Genomic DNA, 19,297 nt, shown 5'->3' on the forward strand with positions numbered 1-19,297 from the left:
ATAACTTGTTGACGTATGACCGTAAGCGCCGACGCCCCAACCGCCCAGTATACGGGCTGCGAAATTCAGATAAACCACAGCTCCCAACTTGCACCCCCTCCCGATTTATTAAATATAGATGTCGCTGTTCGCGTGCCGCCAAATCGAACTATTTCCAAGATTATGCCAGATGACGCTCGCTAATGACGTGTGAAATGGACACCTTTTTTTCGTGCTGGACAGTCTTTTCATTAATAGCAATTCGTGAAAAAATATTTCAATTGTACGATTTAAATTATGGTGAAATCGTACTAACAGTCTAGCAATCTCCGAAGTCATACTAATAATCTATAGCAATCTCCGAAGTCGTACTAATAATCTATAGCAATCTCCGAAGTCATACTAATTATCTATAGCAATCTCCGAAGTCGTACTAATAATCTATAGCAATCTCCGAAGTCGTACTAATAATCTATAGCAATCTAAGAAGTCGTACTATTATTCTATAGCACTCTCCGAAGTCGTACTAATAATCTATAGCACTCTCCGAAGTCGTACTAATAATCTATAGCAATCTAAGAAGTCGTACTATTATTCTATAGCAATCTCCGAAATCGTACTAATAATCTATATACTAAAGTATATGATGACGATCTGTGAAGTCGTACTCAAGGTCTATGGCAATCTGTGAAGTCGTACTTAAGTCTATGATGACAATATCCGAAGTCATACTAAAGTATATGATGACGATATGCGAAGTCGTACTCAAGGTCTATGGCAATGTGTTAAGTCGTACTAACAGTTTAGGGCAATTTGTGAAGTCGTACTAACATTATGATAAATTTTGAAAATCGTATTATAAGTCTATGACAATTTGCAAAGTCGTACTAACAGTCTGAAAAACTACAAAGTCGTACTAACAGTCTGAAAAATTACAAAGTCGTACTAACTGTCTAAATCCAGATGCGAAGTCGTACTAGGGGTCTACGACAATCTGCGAAGTCGTACTAAAGTTTATGACAATCTGCGAAGTCGTACTAAAGTTTATGACAATCTGCGAAGTCGTACTAAAGTTTATGACAATCTGCGAAGTCGTACTAAAGTTTATGACAATCTGCGAAGTCGTACTCAAGTCTATTATGACAATCTCCAAAGTCGTACTCAAGTCTATTATGACAATCTCCAAAGTCGTACTCAAGGTCTATGGCAATGTGTTAAGTCGTACTCAAGGTATATGGCAATGTGTTAAGTCGTACTCAAGGTATATGGCAATGTGTTAAGTCGTACTAACAGTCTATGGCAATGTGTTAAGTCGTACTAACAGTCTATGGCAATGTGTTAAGTCGTACTAACAGTCTATGGCAATGTGTTAAGTCGTACTAACAGTCTATGGCAATGTGTTAAGTCGTACTAACAGTCTATGGCAATGTGTTAAGTCGTACTAACAGTCTATGTCAATCTGTGAAGTCGTACTAACATTATGATAAATTTGGCAAAATCGTATTATCGGTCTATATGACAGTTTGCAAAGTCGTACTAAAAGTCTAAATCAATCTGCGAAGTCGTACTAGTGGTCTATGACAATCTGCTGAGTCCTACTAAAGTTTATGACAATCTGCGAAGTCCTACCAAAGTTTATGACAATCTGCGAAGTCCTACAAACAATCTATTTAAATATATGAAACCGTCATGACAATCCCTCAATTTTATAAATAAATGAACATATTTTCATTTTAAGATTTCTACGTTATTTCTTGAATTTTGATATACCGCATATTTAAAACGCGACTTCTCGGCCAACCCCAAATAACGTAATGGGGTCCACCTAAATAAATACCCCCCGCTGGGTCCCAATAACGCGCCAAGCACGAGACCGTTGTCCTGGCCCCCAAAAGTTGGCGAGTCCCATAAATAACAACTAATATCTAATGGAAGTTGAATGATTCAATCTTAGCAAAATCATGATCATCAAAGAAGGAAAGGCAGCGTTTGACGCGACCATCAACGGCAGTACCCCACCCACCCAGACACACTCACCATTCGGGGCAGGGCTTTCTATAATTAAAAAGTACCATTACTATAAGGGCTATACGGCGCGGAAGCCTTCCAGGATCCCCCACTTCGTTTTTACATTAAAATTGACAGGAGAAGCTCGTAACAAATTAATGATGAACAAGCAGCCAGTGAAAGAAAATAAAAAAATTGCTGGTAATGACTCTAAGAGAGCGCGCGAGAAGGGGTACGTACTCGGGAGCTTTGCGGAGAAGAGAGAATAGCGGAAGAGGGGGCCAGGAGACGTTAGAGCTTACTCATTAGGAAACACCATTTTCCAAAATAACCCTCCCCCCCCCCCCCTCGCTCTCTTACTTCAGGATGGAGCGGGTGGCCGGGTGGGCGGCTAAGGGTGGAATACGTATTATGCATGCCGAAATAAGTGAAGAGTGGGGGTTTTAAGCTACAATACCTCTATAATAGTAAAAGATTTCGAGGAAGAGCGCCCCGCAGAATCCCTAATCTTTCGGACGAATTCCGTTACGCAGTTCGCAGCGCTCCGAAACAGCGTGTTCGCACGCCTGCACGCCCGCGATACACTCCGCGCTTGCCAATTTCCCCCGCACCAGTTTCCAGCGGACGACGACAGGCGGCGCCACTTTACGCGCGTCGTCCCCCCGAGTTCCCACTAAAAACGCCACTCCGAAACGTCGACGATATTCCACCTTTCGTTATACCCAACGTCTAACGTTACGGAATCGCGACTGATAATATTTTTTTTTATTGACCAAAAATAAATTTACAGAATTTATGGCTTTCTAACTCGTAAAATTTGTAGAGAATATATTTACAAATAATAATTTAAAATTTATCAATATAGCAATATATTTTTAGAGCGCAAGGTGGTAACTGAAATTTCATGTTATAAAAAAAATGTATACGAACAGAGCCCATAGTCGAAGGGGGGGGGGGTAAGAAGAGAGGGTGGATGCGTCCTATATAGCGTCCGAAAGGAGAGCCCCCGAAAGATAAAACTCATTAACGGGCGATATTTTGGTGGAAAACCGTTCTCTCCCTCTGGCTGGCTGGCTCTATCCGCTGGTCTGTCTTCTTGAAAATAAAAAAATGCCATCCCCCATCGGGAGAGGGTAGCGAAGGAGGGGGAGGGGGCGGCAAAACGTCCATTACCCCGAAAGGGGGTGGTACCCGTCGAAGAAACCCGGCCCGCCGCGTTAAGAATGAAGAGAGTCCTGCCTCTATTCCCGGCCGTCGCCCGAAGATCCGACCGGTTAAGAAGCGACAAGAGCCACGTGCGGACGACCAATGGAAGCCAGATACGGCGTTCTGGGGGAGAGCGCCAATGAGGGGACGCCCTGCCCCCCCGCCGCCACCTCAACCCAGGAAGATATAAAGCCCGGGGTGGGTGGGCGCCAGGGGGAAATCGCGAGAGGAAAAAGGGGAACCTTTAGAGAGGGGGGGGCCACCGTGAGCGGGTGGAAAGGTGAAAACGCCAGGGGTGAACCCGAGGGGGAAAGAGGGGGGCTGATGAGGCGATGCCCCCGCGTCCGCCCGAACCGAGTCGGCGCGGCTCATCGATTGGAGATTTTTTTTATTGGCAACCCCCCTCCTTGGGTTTTCTCCCGGAAAAGGCATTGGGGGGGGGGACCTTTATAGGCTTATAGACCCTATAGCTTGACTTAACAGTCTTGGTGGGTGGAATGGCGGGGTTGGGGGGTTTAAACGAGGGGGTGGCTCGGCTGGGTGGTTGGGGGGATGCGTGGGGATTGGTCCCTCCTCATCTCTCCCGAGCCTCCTTCTCCGGGATGAGAGGGGAGAGAGGCAAGAAGAGAGGAGGAAAACACGCCTCTTTCGCACGTGCACTTTCGGGCCTAACTGTGTTTGTTCCCCCGTCAAATGAACGCTACAGATGTGAGAGACATCTCGGGGTTTACCTTAGCATTCCCCCACATCTCTCTCTCCCGCTCTCCATCCCGCGTTTCCCCTAGAGTTTGTAAGGGAATTTTTGGAGGGAAAATAAAAAAAATGCATTTTTTTTCGTTTCGACAAAATTTTCCCCCGCGTTCCCCTTTTACAAGTTTTGAAAGGGGGGATAAATGTCAGCGGCGGAAAAGAGGGGGGACGAGAGAATAAGCATTTATACGTATTCGCCGAGGCTAAATTTCCCTTGATAAAGTAATTCCAAAGTTTTGAATTTGACGAGTTGAGAATGTTTTATAGCGCTTGTACGTGCTGGATTAACGGCGAAGGGGGGCGAGAGTTTCCCGAACTATTATCTCACAAAAGCGTCCGAATTTGTCAAATAAGCGCGAGCTGGGAAAAGGGATCCTAAAAAGCTAATACCTTTTCAAATCACCTCTGTGTGCCTCCCCCCCCCTCCTTTAGCCAGAGTACATTATAGAGTACTTAGGTGAAACAGTTTCCAAAGGGGCTCTTTGGTAGGTCTGTGATAAACCTAATTTAACTACCTCTAGTTAATGGTCAATTAAGAGACGGGGAAACTGCAAACTAGCTCTGTAATTGATTGAACTAAACTTTGATATATACGGATTATCAATGGGGTTGATAACGTGGAAAAAAAATCAAGTGCACCAATCATACTTATATTAAAACCGCCAAAGTTTGATACGTAAATGAACTATCCCTTTTTAAACAAGCAAGCTTTTCAACAATAAACCAAGTTCCAATAAACTACGATTAACGGGGAAAAGTACTATCAAATAAATTAAATAGTTCCTAGTATTAATAACAAATTGAAAAAAAAATTCTTAAAACAAACATAATATAGAGTTACAATAACAAAATATTGTCATTTGGACTTTGGAAAAAAATTCGATCAGAAGCAGGCGATGGAGACGCTATCGCCATCTAGCGGACAGTCTCTCGTAATTCGAGCTAACTGCGAAGTGTGGAGTTATTTAATACGATAAAAAATACGTATATTCAAATTTGACGGGCCATAAAAAAATATTTAAATGATATAATCTTAAATACATCGGTGCACTCCATAGTCTAGACAGCATTTTTAGTTTTAAGTAAAAATACCCCCATAAAAAAGGTGTCTACACATTGTACCCGAGACTTGGGAAAAATTCGTCAAAAGAAATAAAAACGTTACCACGACGCGGTGTCTGGTGAAAATTCTAGACATGCTGAAAAAGTAATCACGTTTTAGAATAACTTCGGACTTTAAAAAAATATATATACATTTGGCGAAAATTTCTGACAGCGAACATAGAGGCGTGTGAAAGGGTACGGTAAGCGATGTCTGAGACTATAGGTGACTCGCCGAGAAATATTCAGACTTTAAAAGAATATCCCGACATACCCAGACAAAATTTTTGTTGTTTTCAAAACAAGAAGGATGTTAAAGTTTTTTTAATGCCCTTCAAATGCACAGCTGGTCTAAAAACGGAAATTCTTTCGGTCTTACATAACTCTCGATGTGGCTATTTGGTTTTTGTTTTGATGCAAAAGCCAGACGATGAAAAAACAGTTTTTTTAAAGATTTTTTATTCCTCAAAAACCATAAAACTAAGGCGCAGAAAGAAATTTAATTTAAATAAATCTTTTTCCAAGTTCACTTTTAAATAGGAGATACCTACAGACCGACGTAAAGAGTAGAATTATGATATAATACCACCAATAATAATTTCACGCGAATAAATAAATAAAAATTATAAGAATTTGTATATTTTAAATTACATCTAAGTTGTTCATTTTATTTTATGAATAACAATAACTTTAATTAAATTTAATCATAATAAAATAAAATAAAAAACCAGAGATTTTAAAATTTAAAATATTCTTAATTAAAACTCATTTATTCCAATGAAAACAAAAATTAATGATTTATAATTTCCCATTCTATATTTTTAATTTAAGTTTATTTTAGTTAAAATAAAATAATTTAAGCTTAAAAAATAAATTGAAAATAATTAAATTTTCAACAAAAAAATAACTTGGATTTATTTTTTTTAATATATCCTTAATTAAAACGCCCTAACAGACAGTTATTCATTATAAATTTTTAATTTAAGTGTATCAAAATAAATCGAAAATAATAAAATTTTCAAAAAAATTATTTTTTTTTAAATGCTTTTAATTAAAAACCCCTAACAAACATTTAATCATTCTAAATTTTTAATTTGAGTTTATCCCAATGAATAAAAACTAATTTAATTTAAAAAAAATGAAATCGAAAAAAGTATTTAAAAAAATATCCTAATTAAGAAGACCTAACAAACATTTAATCTATCTAAATTAAAATAAATTTCGTCGAAAAATAGTGAAAAAGTGGGGCAAAATACGGCGCATTCTTAAGGAATGGCCCCCGTGTTAAACCCCCGAAATCAAGCTAAATCCATTTAAAACGAAGCTAATACGATTTACAAAGCTAAAAATGACCGGCCATCGGTTTCGTCTAGGTAAAGGGCAGCTTTCGAAGTTAGCATCAGTAGTCTGGTCATCCCTTAACTAGTAAAAACCAGCGTTATTTAACCGGGAAAAAATAGCCCCTTTATAACTTTGGCTAAAGAAAAAAATATTCTGGTTGAAAAGGGGCGCCGAACGCGAAAGCGCTGTTTCCCCCCCCCCCCCCCCCGTCCATCGATCCGCCAAGAAAACTTTTGAAAAAAATGCGCGCGCGAAAGGGTTAAAATGGCGGGAACACATCGCGGAGGGGGACGACACAAAGGGGGGGGGGAGCTCGCCAGTCCCTTCCCTATTATAGTTCAATCGGACTCTATCTGCCACTTCGGATCGGGCCTGGGATAGGGGTACGGCGCGCGTTATCGAAAGGATGGAGTTACTTTCGGGTAAGGAGTCGGATGAAACTATAGATATACCCCAACAAGCTTCGTTCACAGAAGTTGCGAGGGTTTAGAAGCGGAGGAAATGATGGCCAAAAGAGGAAATTCTGCTAAAAGAAAAAAATCAGGGGGGGATATGAAAATGGGGGGAGGGCGGCGGTGCAAGATTGTAATTTTATTGATTAAACCCCCCCTTGCTCTATTTTCGGGACTAATCTCTAATACTTTGTAAGAATATGTCGAAAAAATTATAGCAAAATTTTGGAGATTATTTGTTTGTAAGACGAAATTTAAAGTGGTATAGATCATAAGTTGATATTTTTTTTTAAATTAAGATTAAAAACGTGTCTTTTGAACAAATTTCAAAAACAAAATATAGAATTTAGTCAATTTACGTATATTTTAAGATTTTGGAATTTTTTGTATTATCTATAAAATAGTTCGTCATTGGTTCGGGGTTTGGTCTATTATTGGAAATTTTAACGTAAAAAAACTTTATATATGCTAAATAATGTTGAAATAATGGTTAATAATTTTAATCAAGTTTGATTCTAATTAAGACTTAAATGAAATTGAAAAAAATATATATTGTTTTTCTTAAGTGTTGTTAATTTTCCGGAAAAATAAATGCGAAAAAATTTCCAGAAAATCGAAACAAATTATTTTTAAGGGTTTTTATTTTTTTTAAACTTTTTATCGATATAAAATGTCTAATATCAGTAAACATACTACAAAACATTAATAGTGTTACATTGTTAATCAGTATAAAGTTAGTCTAGAGGTTTAGATTCGAAAAAATGAGGCGAAAATTTTGCTTTATTTAAATTTGCAAACAATATTAGACTAATCATGGAATGAAAACTATTATTTTCCGGAAAAATACGGAAAATTTTCCGGAAAAAAAGGCCTCTATCATTTTCCAGAAAATTTTCCAACTTACAACACTATTTTTTCTAAATAGAAAATTGTCCAAAAAATTATTTTTTCGTGAGCCCAGCTTTACCCCAATTTGAAGTACTCACGTTTAAAAATTTTGTTCCATTATATAGAAATAGTATGGAATTTTAGCGTTGCAGTCAAAACCAGGTAAAGAATACATTTCGCAAAAGTTTAAATAATACTAAATATTATGTACGAAAGGTAATCGTAATGGGGAGCTACGCAAAGGTGTTTTCAAATATTGAAATTTACGTCCCGAATTTAACTATAAATATTTCGGTACTCAAACTTTAAATACAAATAAAGCGTGTCCACAACGATATATTTAACTTTATTCCACGACTGAAATTAATTCGGATTTCCAAAATTCTATCCTCGCAGTACCCTACCCGACTGTTAAAATTAATAGAGAGGGTTTGTGAGCCAGTGTTTGGCTTCAAAATCTGATATTTAATTTTTAATTAACATTAACCGTATTTTACGTTGGGCAACTACGAATCTTTGCTTACAAACAAAGCTCTTGCACACGAATGGCTAAAAGGTTTCAATACTGAGTTTAAAACTAGCTACGCACTTTGTTTCGCGCCAAAATCCGCAATGAAATCTTGTTCACGGGGTGTGACGTAAATTACGTCACTTCCTACTTTAATAAACAAGTGTACAAATCGTAGGTAATCAAGGCAAATATCATTAATCGCAGTTCGCGATCACGAATTTTATTACCATTGTAACCTTTTGAATTGTGCAAGGAATATTAAAATTTTCGATTTTTGTATCAGACTTATTGTATGTTACGTGTAAAATACTTATGAGTAATTATGTTACATGTGCTATAATGAATGGAATAATAACGCATCATTGAAATATCGTTACTTCACTGCATACCAATAACGTTTCAATAAAACCTATTCAGCGATTCGCTAGGAAGTGGTAATACATAGAGCGTGGACGTACCAGCTACTCTTTAAATGGTCCTTGTAACATCTCGTTACAAAAAAAAAATAGTAGATTATTTTCTTTGACGCGAAAAAAATCGTGTTAGGCCTAACGAAGATTATTTGCTTTGACGCGAAAAAATTGTGTTAGGCCTAACGAAGATTATTTGCTTTGACGCGAAAAAATTGTGCTAGGCCTAACGAAGATTATTTGCTTTGACGCGAAAAAATTGTGTTAGGCCTAACGAAGATTATTTGCTTTGACGCGAAAAAATTGTGCTAGGCCTAACGAAGATTTTATAGCACCGTTTATGCATTTTGAAAAATTAAAACCAGCCGTAAGGAAAAAATGAGTTTATAAAATGAATATAGTGAAGGGCAAGGGCGGCTAGCATTTTTTACGTCACAGTCTCTTACTTTTATAAGTCTACGAGCTCGCACTACAGTCGCGAGGAATATAGGTTTTTCTAGCGCGTGCAAAACGCTTGTGCGAAGAATATACTAATAAATCTGTGTCTTGTGACGTAAGAGCCACATTTTAACAAGTTGGACAAGAGCACTTTTATTATATAAAATCAACTATTGAAATAACATTTTACAAAATCTAGTCAAACGATCACAAAGATCGTCTACTAATTACTGCTTTTGCAATTAATCTAGAGATGGCACTGCGAGTTTGATATCAGAATTCTCGACTAAATAGTGCGCTTACACAAAACTGTCGTCTGCTATGGCAGAAATTTAAGAGTAGTTATATTTACTAATAAATATTGGTATATGATATAGCTAAAAATAAAGTTTTCAATATAAAACTTTGCAAAAACAGCAAATTACTATTTAAAGTATTCGTTAAGTCATCTTACGTATTTATTTAAAAAATGTCATGTAAGGTTTTAAGCAAATCTCGTCATGAAGGAGACTGGACTTGGTATGCCATCTATTGGTGGCAGTGTGTACTTAAAATCTTAAATACAAATTAACAAGCTGCCAAAAAACCGTTGAAGAGAGGTATAATTTCTCTTCATACTATACTAAGTGGACTTTAACTAACATTACATTTCCCAAATAAAAAGTACGATCCAAATTTACTATAACCCAATTACCAGATTAAAATTAAAATAACGTACATATTAAATATAAGTATTTAATATTACGCATAATTTCCAATATACAATTTTCCCGTTCTAACGTTGCAATTGACTTCTAAGTTTAAGTTTAAATATAATCATATTTTTGTATAAACACAATTGCGCAATTTTAGCAATAAAATTATAAGTGACACAGCTTCTACCGCTACCAATAATTTCCATATTAAAACTTTACAAGGAAAAAATGTTATCCCTCCCTACTAACACTTGAATATATAAAAAGTGAGACATAACTTTGACCCTGAAGAAAACTCTTCCGCCCTTGCGCAGTTGCATTCCGCGCATAAGCCTCGTTAAAAAAACAAAACAAACAAACTACAGTCAACGAAAAAAAACCCTAAACCATCATCACCAAACTACTCGTACGTTTTTCAAGGTTAAATATTTTCTTTTTAATACAATTCACGATGGCGTTATAAATAAAAATGTTCCACATCTCTTTAACTTTCCCAAATCGAAATGACGAATGAATAATTATTAATAAACCCATTCGATGATTCATACAGAGAAGCTAACCTTTAAGGAAAAGGTTCAACCGGATATCGCTCAGACTAAACAATTTGTTCAAGACTGAGTATTTTACGAATTTAAGTTTTCTCGTGGATTTCTTATTAGATTGGTTTTTAATACTTTTAAATTTGATAAAATTTTGTACTGTTCACTATTACGTTTTCCACCAAAACTACAATTTAGAATTGACATGATTAAAGTTTTTTATTCATCATTGGGAGTTGGGGTAAAACCCATTGGAACACCCCCCAAAAAGTATTTTTTTTTTAATAAGTGGGAATAGGTAGAAATGGCCTAAGGATAATTTCTACTCCCAAAATTGATCAGGATAAGTGAGAATTGGGAATGGGATTAAAAAAGTATACATTCCCGTTAAGCCTTGGTCTAAAATCCCGATATTTGTTCTAGATTCCGATAAAGAAACGGTGAAATGCCCTAGTTCGCGATACTCCTAGGAATACTTAACTGAAAGCTATGTTTTAAGTAACTAAAAGTTAGAAAGTGCAAACTTAATCTACGACACGGGAAAAAAAAGGATGAATTGGGGTAGTAAAAAAATTAGCTATGGTCTTCCCTTTCTTGGCCAAGATAAATGTTGGGCCTCCGGGGAAGAGCTAAAGTTTCCCCCGCGTTAGGAAAGCATCAATGGGAAATTAAGTCAGAAACAACAATTAAATTAAAGAGCTAAGGTGGACCTAACACAAACAAATGTATCGACTTTCTGGGGCCGAGGAAGACCCCCTCTGCCGGGGTAATGAAAGACCGCTCTTTAACGCGAGTACCTAAGATCGCTAGGGGACGACCAGAATTCGACTAAATTGATTATAGGATGGTTCCCCAAATTCGAATCAGGCAAAAATAAAGAGAGCAAGTCCTACGCAGTCTAATAGAAGCCCGATGAAAATGCGATTAACGTTGTAATTATACGGGTACCGGAATCAATCGTATTTTCCCTTTGTTTTGGGGGATATTCTTCCAATATTCCCAGATATTCGACGACGTCCAATTTTAAATAATAAATATGTGATTCGCGTTTCGGTTAAAAAACCGCGCCTACTTTTTAATTTAATTTTCGACGAAATAGAGCAAGTGTAACACTACCGCCATCTAACGAATCGTACCCAAGAAAATCTCTTACCGACACGCACCTGCCATCTATCGATAGTTTTTTTTAGCTAAATGAAAGTACGAATTTACCGACATCTAGCGACTTTTTAAGACGGTGTAAAGGAATTATGCGCCATCTAGGTCTATAAAGTATGTGATTAACTTTAAAATGGAGAACAAAAAAAATGCAAATCTTAAATATACTTTTATAAAGCCAAACAAAGTTTCACAAAAAAGCTAAACAATGTAAACATAATAATCAAACTACTAAATATATATGAACAATAACCTTGGGACGATACTTAGAACAGTTTGCCATATCGTCTCCGTTTCTAATTTGCAAAAATACCCACATTCTAATTTAACCACACAAACTAAAAGGAATAAAAATGGTTCGAACTTACCTCCGCGGATTCTAGGTCCTTGTTATAGGATTTGGGTGGAAAACGCATGGCCTTTACGGATTGGTTATGAATTTCCAAGCAGAACGTCACTCTTTGATGGAATGCCGCTTGCGGTTCTCCAGTTCCATAGACATCGATATTCTCTTTGGACTGCATACAACATCTTTCATGGTCAATTGTTGCTTCAATAACACCATCTCGAATTGCCTTAAGTGTTAATTTTAAATTTAGCATTGCCTTTAATATTATTAATCAAGGAAAAATTACGAGAACCACCTTAGCGACAATGAATTCTGAATCTTCCGAGCTATCAAGTTGCAATTTTTGAGCAACATCTTTAAGATCGATTCTCGAATACGAAAGATTGATCATTCTGACACCAGTTTTGATCACATTATGGCGCAAACGTATGATCAATGTGTACGTGTGATCAGCTTGGAACTTTGGTGCAAAGTTCTCAAGCGTTTCATTGAATCTTCCCAAATTTCCAGTTCGAACAGCTAATATTAAAAAAGTAAACTTTACTATACATATATTATTAGCATTAGGGATGCACCGGTATATGGGCCTATTTTTCTAATATCAGTATCGGCTCAAACGAAGCCGATATTGGTCGATATCGATATTAAAAAAAATTTCAGAAAAACATTTAAAAATAAGAAAATTCTCAATTAACTAATGATAATATTTTATTTGATTCGCCTCGCCAAGTACACCGGACTTCAGAAGCTAGATCATACCTATTTTTAGACAGTGGGTTACGAATGTAAATAAATAAAAAACAACGATATTAGATTTGTGATAGAAAATATGTATCACGTAAAATCGGATATGCTCTTGCAAACTCTTTTTAATGAAAAATTATAATAAAATGGTTTGACGTGTACTGAACCGTTTTTTACACGAATAACCAATATATCAGCCAGAATAGCCAATATATCGGTTGTACCCATATCGGTGCATTCCTAATTAGCATAAAAACTAGGTATAAAATACCTTGAGTGAGCTGAAAATAAGGAGCCAAAGGCCTGCGCAGAGTTGGTTGCCTAAAAAGGGCACGATCAGGTATATCGCCTAACAACAACTCAACTGTAATGGCCATCTTATAAACCTAATATTCAAAAACAATCATTAATGTTACAAAATATCTATTGAAATTTATTTAAAACTGAGAATTACCGTTTGTCTAAAGCCAACTGCGGTAGACTGCGGAGCTTTACGAATGGCTTGCAATAAATTTTTATGGGCTTCCGAGTAATCCAATTGAATTGCTTTAATACGACCTACAAGAAAAAGGGAATGTGTTAATAAAAGCACAAATATTTGTTTATCTGCACCACATCTTATACCTAAGTAATACAGAAACCTGGCCCATTCATTATTGGAAGCCAGTTCAGGAAAAATTGATTTGGAAACGAGCTTCGATGCTTGCTCAAACAGATTGTAATGAAGATAATTCCTTAGCAAGCAATTTAGCAAGACAGCTTGGCCTTCGTAATCATTCCTTAACGTAGCGGTACGTAACCGTGCATGGAAAAACCCTCTTATTCTATCCAATTGACCAGTTAGCTCATAGCAACGAAGGTGATAAAAATAGCATTTTGCTGTCAATGAGTCTAAGGTTCTGCGGTTGTAGTTTTGCAGTTTATTCATTAATTCATCTGAGCACTTAACTGCCTAAAAAATAAAATAAACGTTAAAGACTATCTAAGAAATAACACAATTCTATGTATAATAATAATAACAATAATAGGCATACCTGTTCATGACGTTCAGAATCAATTAAATAAAGAAGCACCAATAAATGTATGTATGCATCAAGTTCAGGAAGCAAAGGTATTTGCGAGGATTTCCCACTACGTGCTTTAAATGGAACAGCGGGACCGTCAGTTTCCATTGGTTCTTCAATGAAGATAAGTAAAGCTTCCTTTTGTTGTGCAGAGTGAGTGTAATACGCAGACACAAGTTTACGTAAGACCCGAGAGTTCAAACGTTTTCTGGTTGACAACAAAGATCTCAAAATTCTAATGATAAATCTGGGTTCCTTGGAATTCACAGCTTTTTCAATATGTCTTGTATGTTCTCTAATATCTATAGAATTTAAAATAACTGTAAGATTGACGTTCATGGCACTAAAGTTTGTTATAACAAATACCTTCTAGAGTTAAGACATCCACATCTGGTTTCACTGCGATTGGTTCTTGTGGTGAACCAACACTCTCCACATCTACCGGTTTCATTTCCACATCAGCACTCGTGTCCGTTACCATTTTGACCATTCTGTTAAATGAAATTTATATTTATATTGTGAAATAATGCTGAAAAATCTTTACAAACGAAGTCTCAAAATGTATTTTGGATATAAGGGATGATTATACCGCCGGTTGTTTCCAATAGGTTAAAAACGAGTTCTATTTGTTTTAACCTTATAAAAATTAACAACTGTGTACAAAAATGTCCAATACCTTATTTAAATGCTAAAAATTAGAAAGATGATCCCAAGTTAAGATATAAAGATTTGACAACGCGTCGTTGCTTAAGTTAAGTTCACTTTGAAGAGACAAGGCTTACTTAGAATGACTTTCAAAAATTATATTACTTTTGGGCACTAATGATCGATAGGTGGCACCAGCAGTTAGTGGTCTGGAAATAAGAAAGTTAAATAACGTGTAAGGCTTTTTCGTCTTCTAGGGACATCGAAATATATTTAGAGAAACGCTACGCATAGAGAATCAATATTAGAAAGTTGAATTTTAAGAATGGATGGCAACACCTTCTACTCGTCTTGCTGATAGACTTCCACCATTACTTTAATATATTTTGAAATATTAAAAATTAGCAACTGCAACATGAGAGAAAGTGAGACCGTGAGAGCAGGACTGTGGTTTTTATAACCTTTTTGTTAGGACATCCAACAAAAAAAGTGATGCTGAAAGCTCCCGACTTCCAGGGCCACAGTAATAGACTGGAGTGGTAGGGCACCGAAGTCTTAGTATTTTATAAAAATTGCCTTCTACAAAATAAAATATAGAAGCATTGAAGCGCAATTAATTTCTAAATTTTATATTAGGCGCTTAAATAAAACATATTCCCAGAAATTGCCAAGAAGTAATATTTCCAACAGCCAGGACTCATAAGTTATTATCTATATAGTGCTTGTTGAAATATAAAAAAGCTGGAAACTTTCTCGAACGTAACATCGGTTTTTTGCTAAGCCTTAACATGCCAAAACAGTTACCTGTTTATAAGGAAACACTTGTTGCATACCGTACTGCAAAAGTAATATGTTTAGTTCTAAATGAATGAGTTTTCATCTTTTTCCAAAAGATAATTTTATGCGAAATGAATTAACTCTGCCTCCATGAGAAGCTTTAAAATTGCCCGGTATTATAAAAATATTACATATAATTTTAATTATTTATACCATAAGAGGATGATAATAATAATATTATCTTCTTATACTTGGTTTTAGTAACATTATATATTTTACCTTAAAATATATTATCGAAAATTAACAATAGTATGTTCCTTATACACGTGAGCCGACGCGTTTGTTATCTGACGCAAAATTCTCATGACGAGGGCAAAAACGCGTCTCCAATTGGCTTATATATGACTTTTTGGCTAGAAATTCTAACCGCTTAACTGACCGACCGGAAATATCTCCTTCCCAGATGAATTTGGAGAGGGGAGTAAAAACCGAGTATCTTTTATTGAAGCGTCCATTTCTAAATAAATTTTCCTCAAAACGTTTCTAAGCTATTTTTAGTGTATCAGTAAAACGTGATAATAATTATCGGTCAGCCTTGGAAATAACGGTGGTCAGGACTGGTGGTCAAAGACCAGTTAATTAATTGCTCAGATCAGTTTATTTATTCAAAATTTGGGGGGTCACTGGTCACCGTGTCCAGTTTATTAATTCGAAATAATAACAAAAAACAGAAGGTGACCAGTTTAATAATTCCAAATAATAGGAGATTACCTATTAATTCAAGGTTTATATCAATTTTGATTTCCCTATTCACTGGATTTCTATGTACAGCGACTCCCTTCGCTCGCATCCCTCGAACGAGTCAAACTGTCTAACCCCCACTGGCGGCTGGCCTCAAACCCTCAATCCTCTAGTCTCGCTTTCCCCCGAGTACCGTAGGCTACCTGGCTACGCGGTAACGGACCGGGGACTCTGGAGTTACGAGGCCTAGATTATTATTTTTAGTTTAGTTTTTAAATTGAAGTCAATATAACAACCGAGCGTGGCGCTGAACTCCTACACGTTATAGTACAGTTTATAGGGGGAAAATCCTTGCTCGCGGAATTTCGACGAATGTGTTGGCCGCTGTAGCGCGAGCAGCGCGTGATCAAAGTTGGCCGTGGGATAACTATTGCGTTGTTTGTTGTTATGGCTCCTCGATGTTTCATTTCCACGGTATGTCGTTGTACAGGTAAAAGCATTGAATTGGGAATAATACTGCTAGAATTACAATTACCATTTCGGTTGCCATGGTTACGCGGGACCTGTTCTGAGAAGACTGTACGATATTCATCTTTTTATTGGGTGGTAGCGCCATCTATATTTTGTGAAGTTATATGATTCGCGCAAAAATTCAATTGCAATATAGTTTCCACCACTAGAGACAGATGCCGCCACGGTTGAACGATATAGTTTAAAAAGTCTCCATATTGAACGAAATTAGTCCCGCGCTAGCCAGATTTATTTGTACCTCTATTTATTCCCAACTCAATGGGTAAAAGTTTGGGTTTCCTTAAGCCTCGGGGCAATTTGAAATGTTAACAAAGCCGGGAGTAGTGGCTCACTCCTGTAATCCCAGGCGTCCGGGAGGCAGAGTTTGTGGAAGGCCGTGTGAGGACGACCACCAATCCCCCAACGGGTGGTCGGAATACTTCCGCCACGGGTGTCCCCACCCCTGTCCCCACGTATCCCCCCGTTGGCGTGGCCGTTACACATATCTCGCCCTGATTAATCAGATGGACGAGAGGACTGAATTGTCCCACACGTTACAATCGAATAAAAAAAAAAAAAAAAATGTTAACAAACGGCGGGCTTTCAAATTGATGATTTGGTAAAAGTTACTTCAGGAAGTTCAGTGAGCCTAATGGAACAACAACTCAGGACTATAATTACTGCAATATCCGTTTTTTTAAAAAAACTTTTTATTTAAAATTGTAAATATCGGTCTTCGTTGAGTACTATCTCTTATGTTGTTTAACAGTGGAATGTTGAATTTAAGCAGAGTGCGAGACATTTATCTTGACTAAGCTTCTAAGAGAAAAAGCATATTATTAAATAGAAGGTAAAGTTTTGAAAAATAAGACAATTATCAGTATGATTGTTGCTGTTTAATTCAATGACTGTCGTCAATTCGTCATAAGTGTCATTCTTTAGTGTAATGTATTATTTTTGGAATATAATTACTCTTTCATAAGGTTTTTGTTTATCTAAGTTTCTACAAACATAATAATAAATATAATATTAGTTACTTTAAATGTGAAATAACCTTTAAATACAAAGGTTAATACTAAGGACCTTCAGTCACTGCTTCTTCCAAAACTGTCATTGACATTGCCTGATATTTTAAAAGTTGGGCCTATGTCAGGCCTAGGCTTAAATATTTTCAAAGCGAACCTATACGAAATCTTATTTATCTTCCTCACAATGGCATTTAAATATTCCTTATAATAAGTAAATATGAAAACAAAACTAAAAGTTCAAAAAATCTTAACACTTATTAAATAAAAATCCAAAAACGTTGAAGTGGTTCATGTGAAAAATTCCAGCAAAAACCTATGGGAATTCTGCGAGCTTGGATCGGATGGATCCATTGAGTTGGGAATATTAATCTAGAGGTCCAATCGAAACGTCGGATTTCAGTATTTCGCGAAACAAGTTTTTAAAAATAAGAATACTGTCGTCTGCTCCCATCGGCGTCCCAAATGACGAGTAAACGTTATTATTCTACCCGTGGCGCCGTCTATCTCTCAATGATTCGTTCAAATAAGACGCGTTTTCAAGCAAAAAGATTTTTTTTCTTCAAAATAATGGATGGCGCCACGGGTCATATGATAACGTTCGAAAAGTCCAGCGCATAGATAAAATAACTTCGTATATAGATAGGTAACTTAATGTTGTAGAAGTGACGCCAGAATTTTGGCCGACATCTGGTGGCGGCACCGGAATAATATTATTTGGTGAAGTTCGCACTACTCGAAGTACGTACTAGAACCTTGGTGTAACGCAATCCCAATTGCAAAGGCTTAAGCGAGCTATACGTATTAAAAGTACTTTTTCTTGAACTGAGAGAAAATTAAAAAAAAAAAGCTTTAAAGAAATAGCATTCAGTAAAGATTTCAAGTTTGTTTTAAACGCTATTTTTGGTATATTTGAAGACATTTACCTTGCAAAATACGTTTATTCCCAAAACTCCGACCTCAAATTTCTCAATTCGTTCTACGCTCTTGAGAACACAGCCAACTGGCGCAGTCACTAGATGTCAGGGCAATCTCGTGAGAGTCAGTTTGCCCCATTGAAGTTTCCTATCTATATACGAAGTTATTTTATCTATGGTCCAGCGTTTTAACAAGAATGAATTAATGTACCTAAGAACGTAGGATTCTTGAGTCTTCATTCCACGCTCGCATATCTTTGTAGCAAAGGTTCGTCTGCTTTCGTTATTTCGTAAATAAGTTTTCATCTTCCTAGCATAAGGTCCCCCTAAGTAAAGATCTAATAGATGACCCCAGGTTAACAGCAGTGTCCACGGGATAAGAAATTAAATGTACCATGATAAGTTAGTAGCGCCATCTTCGTTTTAAACATTTTACTCCAAATTCCAGTGCCGTTTTAAAGGGGTACACCGGGATTTTAATTTAACCAGTTTCACGCGTTTGTTTCCAGAATATAATTGGTCGTATCTGCTACCACGTGGTAAATCTGTGCCGAATTTTTTCAAACGCCGGTGTGGCCCTTTAAGACTTTCGTAGGTCCTATTTCTAAAAAGAAATTTTTTTAATAAAATTTTTCATACTCATAAACTTTCGTGGGCCCTAGGATAAAACGGGCCTGCTATATATGCATTATCTTACTATGCAAAACAACTATGTTAGGTAGGGCTGATAAATACCACACAAAAATCTCGCTTAGGTCTCAAATTTGAAAATTCAGAAGTTTTGTCTCAAATAGTCAATTTCACGTTCCTATATTGAATAATTCCACACTATTTTGCCATTAAAGGGAATATAACCTGCAAAGCAATCTTTACGGAAGACCCCTTCAATTTTTCAAATGTCCCTGTACAGTGGCGCCAAACATTTTTAAAGCCAAAGGCAAGAGCGGCCAGAGCTGCAAGCGTTGGTGTTCCACACCAAATACCTGAGGTTATATTCCCTTTAAGTGATAATTTAAACTTTGAATCAAGGGACATTATTCAATTCACTAT

At 36.7% G+C, this 19,297-nt stretch overlaps 1 protein-coding gene across 2 annotated transcripts in view; it reads right to left on the reverse strand.

The window, feature by feature from the left end:
* Rpn3 (regulatory particle non-ATPase 3) overlaps positions 1 to 14,416 on the reverse strand; it is a 42,569-nt gene extending 28,153 nt beyond the window's left edge. The window contains exons 1-9 of one of the 2 annotated variants that reach the window (XM_090163139.1): positions 14,309 to 14,416; positions 13,999 to 14,123; positions 13,603 to 13,934; positions 13,193 to 13,520; positions 13,023 to 13,126; positions 12,840 to 12,954; positions 12,120 to 12,343; positions 11,844 to 12,050; positions 11,632 to 11,771 (exon numbers count right to left, since the gene is read on the reverse strand). In XM_090163139.1, the coding sequence (XP_090019265.1) occupies positions 11,742 to 11,771; positions 11,844 to 12,050; positions 12,120 to 12,343; positions 12,840 to 12,954; positions 13,023 to 13,126; positions 13,193 to 13,520; positions 13,603 to 13,934; positions 13,999 to 14,122 (1,464 nt within the window). In that variant the 5' untranslated portion in view covers position 14,123; positions 14,309 to 14,416 and the 3' untranslated portion in view covers positions 11,632 to 11,741. Of the gene's footprint in view, positions 1 to 11,631; positions 11,772 to 11,843; positions 12,051 to 12,119; positions 12,344 to 12,839; positions 12,955 to 13,022; positions 13,127 to 13,192; positions 13,521 to 13,602; positions 13,935 to 13,998; positions 14,124 to 14,308 lie in introns of those variants that run through there. The other variant, XM_090163138.1, reaches the window with a different exon arrangement.
* Positions 14,417 to 19,297: the final 4,881 nt, after the last annotated feature.

The sequence above is a fragment of the Leiobunum rupestre genome, chromosome 11 (assembly GCF_980474605.1).
Source record: "Leiobunum rupestre chromosome 11, qqLeiRupe1.1.hap1, whole genome shotgun sequence".
Taxonomy (NCBI): Eukaryota; Metazoa; Arthropoda; class Arachnida; order Opiliones; family Sclerosomatidae; genus Leiobunum; species Leiobunum rupestre.